Source organism: Ammospiza caudacuta, chromosome 2 (genome assembly GCF_027887145.1).
Source record: "Ammospiza caudacuta isolate bAmmCau1 chromosome 2, bAmmCau1.pri, whole genome shotgun sequence".
Classification (NCBI taxonomy): Eukaryota; Metazoa; Chordata; class Aves; order Passeriformes; family Passerellidae; genus Ammospiza; species Ammospiza caudacuta.
Genome location: NC_080594.1, coordinates 45,388,174 through 45,401,388, shown reverse-complemented (window position 1 = coordinate 45,401,388; position 13,215 = coordinate 45,388,174). Strand labels below are relative to the sequence as shown.

Sequence of the window (13,215 nt, the reverse complement as noted above, 5' to 3'; positions counted from 1 at the left end):
GAACCAATCCCTGCATAAGCTATAATGTTGTATTTACCTAACAAGGTAAATCTCTTTTGATACTGAGAAAGCAGCTGTACAGCTCCAGGAAATCTTCCAGGAAAGATTCACCTTTCAAGCTATGAAATAATTCACTTTCTTGCACAATCCCTGTTTTATGTTTCCTGTGACAACCATTAGATTTAAAGCACAAAGCACGGTTATTCCTCATCGTCTATGCTTTATTCCACTTTGTCCTGCTGTTCCATATATAGGTTAATCACCCAAAACAGGGAAATGTTTTGTATTCCTCAACACAGCTTTAACAGTTTTGACAAGCAATTCTATGGAGTAAGTCCAGATTATTTTAGACTGCTCATGAAGTATTTCAATTTGTAAAAGAAAAATCTAATAGCATTTTATTACATTTTATGACACCTTCTCAAACACCTAGGAAATTTTCCTCTCTCAAACATTAAATAAATTTTCTTCTCTGAAGAAACAAAATTTTTCTTCAGATAAAAGAAACAAGCAAGACAATATCCATATGTATTCTTTTACATCTGTAAGAGAGGTGGCCCAAACAAGAAAACAGGAAAGATACACAATGGACATCAAAGGGTCCTAGGCTACATCTGTAGTGAAAAAGTAATATTGAGGAATACACAGCTGCAACAGATTATTTTCTCTGTATTGTGACTTCTGCAGTTCACTCTGCCTGAAAGTAAAATATTTCTATAAAAAAGTATATACATTAACACAAACGTGCCCAAGTACAACAGAAACAAACAAAACTAAAATACTGTTCATTGATATTATTTACCTTGAATAGATTTTCTCAAAGAAACAACTAGAATGTCATACAACTTCTGGATGAAGTCATCAATCACAGTTTTCACAGGGTTGCAATTCACAGTTAAACAATCTATTCTGATCGTGCTTCAAAAAAAGAGATTAAAAGACAGCAAATATTCAGTAGCATACTTAGTTGTTAGTAGCTCTAGATCTATGTACAAGTATAGTTTACCCCAACTTCATAGTTTAATGAGAAATTTCCCTTATAATTCTACAAGTGAAAGTCATAGCTTCTTGGGAAATTAAGCCATAGTATTGAAATTTTTACAACAATTATACATTTTACTTTCAGTTTTATGGGGACTGAGGTCCAATGCTCTGCTTCTCCAAATAGTTAGAAAATGGCTTGATTTTATATTACCAGTGCCATAAAATTCTGAAAGGCTATTACCATACTCAAAAGAAAAACACATTCATTATTTGTATACTCTTGTCTTCAATTCTCTGATTTCCATTACAGTTCACTAACTCAGCCTTCAACAGCAATAAGAACCGAAGACAAGCCATAGAGAATAATTTCAAGGCCCTATATCTAATATATCAGTGACCATAAGTAGATACCCAAAGAACACTAAGCAAAAGGTCTACCTTACTTAATATCTTCCTGACTATCTTCCCTCAACACTAATCTTTTCACCTCATGGATTTCTTAGCAACATGTTGCTTATAAGGCACATCAGCCAGCTTCTCTTCTATATACCTCAGTTTGTCCACAAACTCATGGAAACCTTTACTATTCAGAGTATCACTACCCACAAGTTCTACTTCTCCAGCCTGGAATGTCACATCTTTCTGCTTGCTCTAAACATGATTCCTACCAGTTTTACTTTAGAACTCTAACCATACAGTACAATCAGTTTGTGAGAATATACATAGGAATAAAAGCCTACCCTACCATATTTTAAACTACAAGTTGTAAGAGGTGATCAAATGTTTCATTACAGGAATTACTTCAAGACAAACATTTGCTATGTCTGTATCTAACTCCCACATATATTTCACATGTACAGGACTTAGCTAAAAGATTTGTTAAAATACTATGTTTTGGAATATTTCAGGACTAGCCCTGAATTCTGAGGAAGTTTCCCATTATATCAAGAAGAAGTAATTAGTTTTCAGAGAAGGTGAACAAATAAAAGAGAGTATCTAAAAATAAAAATGAAAAATCGAAATCTAAACACTTAAACACTACATCCACATTTTAAACACTTGATCTATATCTTCATCTCTATTTTACTACTACCTTTAAAATACCTGATAGAATACAATATTCAAACAAAAGAATAGAGTTACACTATACCTTGGAAGACGTTCTGCTTCTTTCCCTCTCACTTTTAATGCCTTGAAATTTTTTTCCCAGTCCTGTTTGCTAGAAAGGTGTGTCTTCACCAAATGTTCCATATCTACTTGGCCAATTACGACCCATTCCTTTCCAACATTATTTTTTTATTCCATGGAAAAGAAATATTTTCCAGATTAAAAAACAGTTTCTCAATAACATTAAAATACTCTAATAAGGTTTTCAAGTTACATTCTCTTTAACCTTTGTGCTTCTTCAACTATCTGTACATTTTCCTAGTGCAAAAATCAGGAGGTAAAAAACAGTTCGACATGTTCACACATCTAAGGCTATTCAAAACAGAAAGAGTGAAAAGTCAGCTATTATACAGAGTATTCAAAAGGAACTATAGATATACTTCAAGTCAGGCATGTACTTCAGTGGTTGGCTTGACAAGGATGGACTCGCTAAGCTTTCGCTTACATGCCTTGAAGAAAAGAACAATTCACAAATGTCATTGCTCAACTACTTCTAGAATGTCCAAAGCATAAAATGATACAAATCTAAGTGAAAAAAAGGTATGAGTAGGTCTACTATGGAAAATACCTTGAATTGATTAGAAACATCTGTCAGCCTTCTGAACAAATCCTCTGCTTTGCTGAAAGCGGTCAGAAATCCATTTGCATTTCTTTCAGTCATAACAGTGAATATAGACTCCTCTTCTGCCTCACTTACTCCCCTAAACTGATTTGGAATAGAGATGAATCTCTTCATTTCTCTGTAATATCTAGCTCGCACTTCTTCAAAAGGAGGTCTGAATTGCAAGCGACCTTGCCTAAAAAGTGAAACAAATAACAGAAAAACTAGTATCTTAATGTAATATGTGCCCGAATATTTTCTTTTAAGAAAAAAAAAAAATCTTACTTGAATGTCAGATCAATAATTATCTCTGGTAAATTCTCATTGAGTGCTTCTAAGCCCATTTGATACTGATGCTCCAGAGCTTTGTAAAGTTGATGATTCCAGTGTTGTCTCCAAGCTTTCATATCACTCGATTTGAAACCCTAAAATTTAACAATGTTTATTTTTATTTTATTCCTCAAACCATAAGATGAAACTTATACAGTGTAAAATCCAAAGACCGGGATCTCATTAAAATTCAGTAATCACACAGCTGGCACAGACCAGGTCATGGCACCAAGCTGGACAGAGTTTAAGGACCATGTGGACAACATACTTAAGTCACAATGTTTAGTTTTAGATAGTCCTGTGAGGAGCAGGGAGTTGGTCCTTGTGGGCCCCTTCTAACTCAAGATACGAGTTTTTGATTTTGTGACCAGTTATTGCATTTATTGCATTTATTTCAAATTAATATAGGAATTAAAAAAATATCCAAATCAAACAGTCTCTGTGGTAAATCAACATAGGAATTTCACTGATATTCATCACCCATTGGTTTAACCAGAACATTCTTCAGGGTTACTCTAAAATACACAGGACTCCACTGGAAATAACATAAAGAGCTGGCTGAATATGAGACTTAAACCTGTATCACACCTTCTATTTTCTTATAATATGTAAGCTACCTTTTAAATATAATTAATAAAAATTCTTGTGTGTTTCCACAGAACAATGTTAACTAATAGATTATTGTAAAATTCTACTTCAAAGAATTCAGTTTTTCATCGAAATCTGCTACACTGGACTGTAAGAACATGGAAAGCCTTATCATACAGTCAAGTTCTGTAAATCATAGAATATTCTGAGCTGGAAGGGACCCACAAGGATCATCAAATCAATCTCTTAAGTGAATTGTCCATACAGGGATCAAACCCATTACCTTGGCATTATTAGCACCTTGACCAATGGAGCTAAATGGTCATTTGCAAATCATGGAGGAATTTGCAGAAGGACAACAGAAGCTAGGAAATAAGCTAGAAACTCCTTCCTGGTTAAAAGGTTATTTTGTTTAATTGGAGATTTTCAGGCAGGGCTTTGGAGGCAGTCCAGGTTTGCTGCAGGAAGCTATACAGTTAAGGTCCATCCTACAATTCAAACTGCCTACAGGAGCTCTTCCAAGATTCTAAAGATTAAGAAAACCTGAAGTTGTCTTAATTAAGCCTTAAAACAATTATAACAGGGTTTTTAAAGAAATATGTAACATATTGATGACAACAGCATTAAGACTACACCATCTTATAATTCTTGGAATCACATCTAGTCAAAGATTTTTGAAGAGTGACTGAAAACAGTTTAGGTAATTTTCCATCTAAAAACATTTCATAATATCAAAATAATTTTCAAACAGATCCTAAAGGAAATCTAGATTCTTTTCATAAAATATACCAACTTAAAGATAAAAATCTGCAAATTAAACTTGAAAAGAAACCAATCCAGATTATTTTTTTAATTATCTTGGGAGAATAAAACCAAAATTAGAAGTAAAATACTGTAAAGACACTACATTTATTTGACTAGCAAATACCAATGGAAGTAATTTGCATTATAAAGCATAAGAACAACATATCCATCTAGGAATATAGTCCTTTGATTGCTGAAGGCTATAGGAAAAACTAAACTGGCTTGAATAATAACTCAAAATAGCTTCCTTGGTAATATGATATTTTTAATCAAAATCATTATCATCTTAATGACACTAAGGGTCTTTTCCAACCTTAAGGATTCTGTGATTCTGCTTAAAAGTTGTCAGTCGATAAGTGAACAAACAAAAATATGTTTTTCTCATTATTTCAGGCAGAAATGCATTTTAATTGCAAATTTTATACATTTGTTTTATTCTGTGTGTGGATCACTCATTATCTGTACCAATTTCTTAATTTTAATTTGCATTAATGGCTCAGACACAACTGATCTACATTACCCAAGGTTTTCCCATTTCCTCATCTAACACCTGTCATTGACCAAAAGTTCTTCTGCCATTGCTAGTATGACAAAAAAAAATTATCTCCATCCTCCTGATCTGTAATTTTATCTCACGTCTGGCATTAACTAGGACACAGATGTTTTCCTAAGACAACTAGTAACTCTTTAATCAGAATTAATTCAATCATGCTATGTTTGAGTCTTAAATCTTGACTACTGTTGAAAAGTCAAATGTTTGCAGTTTGCAGTAGGAAAATCAAACCCTGCCTGTGACTCGAGGCTGGCAAAACCAGTTCTGAGCTCCTGAAGTCCATCTTTCCAACGCTGCTGCTGCCGCAGTAGATCAATATTCATAAGCGATATGACCTGTTAAAAGAATTTTAAGGGATAAGAAACATACTTATCGTCATGTAAATTAAAGAAAGGTTAAGGTATGCTATGACAGACATTACTTCAATTTCATCGGGAAAATATACCTTTTGTATGAAGTTTGTGTGCCACTTTCTTAGTTTTCTATTTTCAGTGGAAATCCGTTCAGCAGCACCTTGGAGTTTTTGGATATAAGCCTCTAGTTCTCTGGGATTATCCCATGTTATTTGAGCTTTTCCTCCAGGACCTGATTTTGGATGCTTTAAAAACACACATTTGTAACATTTAATGACAGTCTATCAACCAACATCCAGAAGTGATAATATAACAAAAATTGTTTTATTCCTAGCAAAACAAATGGAGGATCTCCCTTTCCCTAGCTGCAATAGAGACAAGATAATCTGGCAAATCACAGACATGTAGGGGCATAGCATTATAGCTACACCAGTGCACTGGAGAGGGATTAATGACAGACTCCTAACAGAGTTTGAAATAGATCAACTGATGTTGAGACTGCTGCTCCACAAAGATAACAGACATCTAAAGATGGGAGGACACCTTAAACGCCTCTCTTGGTCTTTGTTCTGCATAGATCAAAACCAAAAATGTGACAATAATTGCTAATCAACTTCACCTGTTTATCAAGAAATAATTTTTTTAATAACAATGCAATAAATGTAAAAAAAAGCAGCACAGAATATGCACAGATACCACTGAAATTAAAAAGATAAAGATAGGGGAATTCTTTCACCTTAATTATCTGTTCAAATGCTAGAGCAGATTGTAACATCATTGGCTTTTGACTCCAAATCATTTGTTGATCAATAGAATTATAGAAATGTGCCACCTGTAAAAAAAGGAGAGCTTAAATTTAAAAGAAAACATAAAAAGTCACATGTCACCTTTGCCCAAGCTGTAGGAGTATCCCAGATATCAATGACACCTCATGTGAAAGTGAACTGAAATACAAGTCAAACAAAAACATATGTGGCATTCAGTGCAACCAAAAAATAGGCCCCCCACCCCCAAAAACCCAAAACATACTTCCATTAAAATACTTGCTCATATATTTTCAGTTGAAAACTAGCAATGGTAGGAAAAGTTGTTACATTTTATGAGAATTCCCTTTAGCCATAATTATAAAAAACTGAAACTAAAACTGGGTAATCAACTAATTACTTGTCGTATTTTTGTATATTCATACAGTAACTTCATATGGCTTTAATATTATATTTCAAAAGAAGACATATTCTTAAATTTTAAAGCATTTTTGTTTTCTTTTATGAGCTTTTCTAATTTTTCAAGAAAGAAGTCACTTTCATACAGACAAGCACAATGAAAAGCTTAACCACACAGACAGAAAAGACAGCACTGTAGAGAAGTTCAAGCAAGGAAGTCAGAACAGGAAGTTATTATGGCATAATCTTATACCTGCTTGAGGATGACTGCCTGCTTGCAGAACTTTTGTGCAGTGTTTGCAAGATGCTGTATTTTAGCTGGTATAGCAAACCCAAGTGCTGAAAGCTGACGTACTTCTCTCAGCAGAGTCACCAAACGATCTGAGTAAAGTATGTTTAATGTTCCAGAAATGGGATCCAACTCCATCACAGGGCTGTTAGCTTGGATACTGAACCAAAATCAAACATATTACTGAATATAATTTGATATTTATCCTTTCTTAGGTGAATTTTACTACAATATAACAAACTATACAAAACAGCTTCATGTCATTCTATTTTGTTTTTCTATGCATATTAACATTTTCATTTACTCAGAAATTATTCCAGTAACCCTTCCTTTAATTCAAAGCCAATGAAGATAAAACAGATCATTTTTGCTTACAAAGTTTTTCAGGTTTATGATGATAGTTAACATGTAACTCACAGCTAGACACTATTCTAGATTACACTGTATCCATCACAGTTTGTCAAGCAGGAGCCTTACCAGCCCCAGTCTCCAGCACTGCAAAGAGGCAAGAAAATAATGAAATAACCAATCCTAAGAACCAGAACTTGTATCAATGGAGAATTTTGGTATATTCAGCCAGATGCTCATAAGAACAGCAGCCTTTCTGCAGACTTTATTCTATTTTTTTGTCTACTTTAGCAATGCTTCTACTACCATCCTTTCTTAAATACTTCAGCCTAACTCATTCTTTTCTTTTTTTCTTTTCTCATCTCTTTTCTAGTTCCCATATCCATTGCATTCCCCTTTGTAGGGAGCTACTTCTTTTCTTGTTCTTTTAGTTACCATTTCACATATTTTAAAATCTCACAATAACAAAATGTTATAGTACTAATAAATTAGATGGCTGTTATATATTTGAGTATTTTCATTAAAATAAAAGCTTTTGCTTAGTATAAACTCCTGTATCCCCTGTAACTGTGGACAAATTCTTTTCAGAGGAATTATGCAACACTCAGAGTTGAAGACAGAAGATATGTGCCCAATCAACTAGAATTGTTAAAATATATTTTAGTATCCCATACAGAAATTTTATTATTTTGAGAAAAAAATTCATGAGGTTTAAATTTATCTGCTTACCCTTCTTTCATCTGCCTTATGTAGAATGCAGAATTTCTTGTGCATAACAATTAATTTGTTACTCTACATGTGTTATCTGTATATCACAGATATATTCTCATATAGTCTCTATGCATTATCACTATAAAGATTACAATGGGTAACAAGTAAAAACAACAAGCAAACCAAACATGTCTTTCATTCCAGGTGCTAACAAAAACTTCAAGATTAGCTATTGATCTGCAATATTGGCTATTAATTAATAATTCATAATATTGCCCTATATACTTCATCTTACTAAGCAAGACTGGCAGGATGATGACAGTAAAATAAATTGATCTATTTTGTCTCTCCATTCATTCTCAACCCTGTAATATTTTTTTATTTCCTTTGTCAAGTTCTAATGAATTATGCCACACTACAGATTTCATTATTTAATAAACATTATTTAAACAAGAGTGTATTTACCAAAGTCCTGACTTGGGATTTGATAATTCTGACTGGATATTCCTAGACCAATCATCAAATTGTTCTTGCTCATATACTTTCAGCTGTTCCAGAAAAGAATTTGCACTTTGATGAAAAGTTTGAAATCCAGGTAAGTCAGACAGAAGAGCCTCTGCCAGCTTAATAGAATCATCCACCTTAAATACAATAACAAAGAAAAGAAGGTTAATTTCCCAGTATTCAGTCAGAAAAGAAAAATCACCACAATAAAACTCAGTATTACAAAACATCCAAGTGGGATTCAAAAGCTGATTAGGGAAAAAAAGTGAATTCTAAACTGTGTCCCAATGTCTGAATTCTCTTTACAGTAAATTTGGTTTGAATAAGCTGTTCACTAATAACACTGACAATGGCACCCACTCCTATTAAGATACCCCAGGATATCCCACTTGGTCTTCAATTAAGTCTCTGTAAAGGTACAGATCTCCCATGAGTCTTCTGTTGTATCCATAAGGTCCATGACAATACTCAAAGGTATTTGAAATGGAATTTCGTATCTACAATGGACAAATTAAAATCCTAGTCAATACAATCAGTGGATATTTGAGAGCAATTAAAAAATTCAGCACAGCCTAAAGCAGACATAAAACTGACATAAATCAGCTGAATCAGGCTAATAGGTATTCTGGGATAAATACCTTCTATTCTTATTCAAATCTAGAGTTATTGTAGAGGGCACTTATGTTCACAAAAAACATTTTGGTTTTCACTGGTCAGTGTTGTCCAAAAATGTTTAACGTTTCCTACTAAAGTATAAATACAAACTTTAAAAAACAAGATAAATTAAAACAGAATTGTTGTACATTTACTGCAAATTCCCTGGCAAGCACAAGCTCAAAATGTACTACTCTTTGATTTCAAGAAGACACTACAGAGGTTAGTAATAACAAGTAAGGATCAGGATTTCAGATTCTGGGTACCTGTGAATCCTAAATACAATTTTAAAATGCAAACTGGAGGGTAAAATTTAACAAAAACACCTACTGTATGACTTTTAGTATTTTTTTTTTTTAAGAGGCAGTTCAATTTACTACAAAAAGACTACATTCTGGGTCTGCCAATAAAATTCAACTTAGCAAGCAGCACCACTGATAAGGAACCTTGATTATATAACTCTTGGGAAGCTCACAATTTTTCTGTGTGGAATTCTCCACAGAAATGTCAAATACCATGTTCTACATTCTATGAAAAAATGTGTGCAAACAGTAACAGAATCTGTTACCTTCAGCTCCAGCTGCTGTACCCATACAATATTATTGACAACTTCAGAAAGGTTCTTGCCTGACAGCGGTCCAGAAACATCACCAGGAACACCATGGCATCGAGTTCCAAAGTCTGTCTCATAGTCTAACACATGCAAAAGATTCATTAGAACAGAAATCTAACAGAGCAACTTTAGATCATTACTGCAGTTATAAAAATATATGAGGAAAACTGGCATAATTCTGTAAGTAAATAAAGATCCCTGCATGCACAAAAATACTAATGCAATTAAATACCTTTGACATAATCTTGAAGTGCTGCCAGCAATGTTTCCCTCTCAAAAAGCAACTCTTTGCTTATTTTTGGATGCTTTATCAGTTCCTTATGCTTCTGAAATATTTGAAGAAGCTGGAATATAAAGATTTTTAAAAGTTATCACTTTCTTAAGAAAAAAATTAAACATAGGCTGATACCACCCAGTAGTGCTGTCTTTGGCTCTAAGTACTTACTCCTATCCCCTAAACTGACTACTTAGGAATTAAATAACTTGATCTTCAGGAAAGTTTTCAGAATACAGAATTACCCATACCTGCAGTGGACTGTCCTGAATTTCTGAAATAAATTTCTTCAATTTGCTTGCTATTTTTTGTTCCACTGGTGCAATAATTCTTTCATACTGAGAGACTGCTGCTCTCCACAATGGCTAGAGATAATGAGTTCATGTGTTAGTTTAGGGCTATATACATTGCAGAAAGACACAGAAAGAATGTGAATAAATTAAAAATAAGCATTATACCTCTGTGTAAGGATTATAGTGTACAGGATTTAGGCCAGCAAAGGGTTCAAACACATGGGAAAGATGTAAAGAATTTTTTTCTCCAGCTGGCAAAAAGAACACAAGTTTTTCATGAAGAGTTCTAACAGTTAGCACCTATGAGGGAAAGAAAGTATTTGATATAACAAATGTATTTTTACATAAAATTTATATTTACAAGTACATATGTCTCTCCTTTTTACAAGAAACTTTTGAAAGACTCAGACAAACAGATTATAGAATACTAACTGACTCTGAAAAGACTATGGAAGTACTTTAATTCCCTTTTTTTAACTTGAAACTATGCTGTTTAATTCTGTGTCCAATGAAACTAATGTGTATAATTCAAACCTCTACCTCATCAAGACGTTGGCTAAGTTTGGCTATCAGTTCAGGGAAATATTTCTCATTTTTCCATGGATGTAGAGTGTAATGTTGCCACAGTTGTCCAGTCAGGTATTCACAAGCTGACACCCACTGCTCACAAACCAAGATGCCAGCCTGTATATTTTCTTTAACACTGTGAAAAGTATCCTCCCACAAATTCAAAGCTGCTAATTTTCTCTGAACAAATCTACCTAGTGAGCCACCTAGAAGACAAAAAAAAATTAAAAAACCAAGATGTTTAAAATAATTACTTTAATGCTACACCACATTCCAATCACATTAAAAAAAACAGTGTAGTGTCTTGACTTGAAACCACAGAAATGCAGCAATAACTGATTATTTTGTTTCCGATTCAATAAATCTCTTGAATATCTCCAAGGTAAAGAGAAGTTGGTCCAACATGTGAAGCTGATGGATATGGATTCTGGATTCCACACACAAGCATCTGACTTTATCAGCAGCAATGGCTGTATCTGGCTGCTCCCCACAACTCTTCCTCACACACACACACACACACACACACACATCTGGCAGGAGCACACAACCTCACTGTCCTATGCCTGTCCCCAAACATGGGGCTGCTGTCAAGAGAATGAGAGAAGAACCTGTCTACACATCTTGCTCTCATCTTCACACAGACTGAACTGACCTTTAATGGGAGTTTATGTAAATAAGTTTTCTCCTCTGAAAGAAAGACAGGGAGTCAAACAGAAGCATGACACATCCAGCCCACAGGCTGAAAGATATCCAACTCCATCTTCTAACTATCTATTACAACTACATTCTAACTTACTATTCCCAAGCATATGTAAAGGCATCAGAACTGGCTCAATTACCACATACTAGAAGGCAAATAATATTCATGGATCATAATTACAAGAAGCAAGCACCTTCATGATGTGGGCTGTTATTGGTGCCTTTACAAGGAAGAAGGTCTCTGCTCAAGGAATCATTTTACTTTTCTTGACTGCTCATTTAATAAAGACTGCATAAAGGCTTACCTATGACATCCAAGAGATTATGCATGCGAGACTGTGGATAAGGATCATGCTCTGTCTGTCTCCACACACTGTCAACAGTGTCCTTGGTAGCCTCCACCAAATCCACAACTTCAAATAATGAGAAGGTATCCAAGTTGTAATAATCCTAGAATAAAATATGCTTAATATGTTTACTTTGCAAACAGCATTGTCAAAATATTTACACTTTTCTGAAGATGGCAAGTGCTGTAGTTTCCTGAGGTTTACTGCATAACAGAATATGTCACAATCCTCTTGAAAAACCAAGCATTTGTGTAAGTTTACTTGTGTGAAGTATTCATTGCTATCTGAAGCACTATTCAAGAAAGTGCTTTGAGGGTGCCTGAAGTGTTGCACAATAGTATTAATGGCATCCTTTTCATCTCATGAGTCAATCCCCAGCTCACAAACCATAGCATACAGTTCTATTTCCACAGCAGCTCCTAGTATTCAATGACCAAATCCACTCCCAAGTAAATGTCAGCATTCCCATGCACCACTGTCACTACAAGATACATGAATATCATTTAAAGTAAAACTTCGCCTAAGAAAAAATAACTCAATAGTTATATATTCATATATTTGGAAAGAGTGTACATATACTGACATAGATTTCATAGGAAGAGTGGTTCTTACTAAGTCTAGAAATATTTCCCCGATCACACGAAATAAAACATACTTTTGCAATGTCCTCAAATAGGTCTCTAAAATATGAAGCTCTCTCTTTACTACATCCTTTATGTCCACGATGAGCACATTCTCTCCAGAACTGAAATTCATCTGTTGGTGTAAGTATAGCTGCAAATAAAATAGAAAATATTTATATATTAAATGAATGAATGTTTATAAAATACATTCAGTCAAAACATACTTTCTAAAGCAAATTTATACATATGGTTATCCAAATATTCTCTAACTTCTGATCCTGAGTAGATGCAGTATAAAAGTCAACTCTGCTCTTGTGGCATGACCAAGTAATTCCAGTCTACTAACAACAACCAGTTATATTTTACACTGTGAAATCACTGGGAAACCTAAACTCTCAACTTGTAAATAAATTATTTACTCTGAATTCAAAAATTAACTGTAAAAGACATAATTGCAAAACAAACCTCGCACATCATCTTCACTGAATTTTGTTCCCGTGTAACTGGGATCTGATCGTCTGAGAGCAGTACTCAAGCCAGCTTCAAGCTCACTTAGAAGTTTCTGGAGCTTGGGATCAAATGTTTTACTCCATTTCTCATCCTGTAATGAAAATTTTGAAAATTTTGAAAATTATGACTCACATGATAGAGGAATTAGTATTTTCTTCCCATTAAAAAAATACAAAATTCAGATTAAGTACCAACCACGTAGTACCATTTTTTTCCTGAAGTCAAGGAAGAGCACCTCAT

The 13,215-nt window shown here is 34.1% G+C and overlaps 1 protein-coding gene across 1 annotated transcript in view; it reads right to left on the bottom strand.

Annotated features, from left to right (window-relative positions):
* Nucleotides 1-13,215, bottom strand: part of DYNC2H1 (dynein cytoplasmic 2 heavy chain 1) — a 142,836-nt gene that overhangs the window by 126,591 nt on the left and 3,030 nt on the right. Inside the window, exons 3-19 of the mRNA XM_058800623.1 lie at nucleotides 12,931-13,066; nucleotides 12,498-12,616; nucleotides 11,801-11,945; nucleotides 10,770-11,002; nucleotides 10,395-10,529; nucleotides 10,188-10,301; nucleotides 9,895-10,006; nucleotides 9,618-9,742; nucleotides 8,357-8,532; nucleotides 6,797-6,992; nucleotides 6,117-6,212; nucleotides 5,473-5,625; nucleotides 5,264-5,362; nucleotides 3,038-3,177; nucleotides 2,720-2,948; nucleotides 2,135-2,262; nucleotides 803-918 (exon numbers count right to left, since the gene is read on the bottom strand). Coding sequence (XP_058656606.1) covers nucleotides 803-918; nucleotides 2,135-2,262; nucleotides 2,720-2,948; nucleotides 3,038-3,177; nucleotides 5,264-5,362; nucleotides 5,473-5,625; nucleotides 6,117-6,212; nucleotides 6,797-6,992; nucleotides 8,357-8,532; nucleotides 9,618-9,742; nucleotides 9,895-10,006; nucleotides 10,188-10,301; nucleotides 10,395-10,529; nucleotides 10,770-11,002; nucleotides 11,801-11,945; nucleotides 12,498-12,616; nucleotides 12,931-13,066 — 2,452 coding nt within the window. The remainder of the gene's footprint in view (nucleotides 1-802; nucleotides 919-2,134; nucleotides 2,263-2,719; nucleotides 2,949-3,037; nucleotides 3,178-5,263; nucleotides 5,363-5,472; nucleotides 5,626-6,116; nucleotides 6,213-6,796; nucleotides 6,993-8,356; nucleotides 8,533-9,617; nucleotides 9,743-9,894; nucleotides 10,007-10,187; nucleotides 10,302-10,394; nucleotides 10,530-10,769; nucleotides 11,003-11,800; nucleotides 11,946-12,497; nucleotides 12,617-12,930; nucleotides 13,067-13,215) is intronic.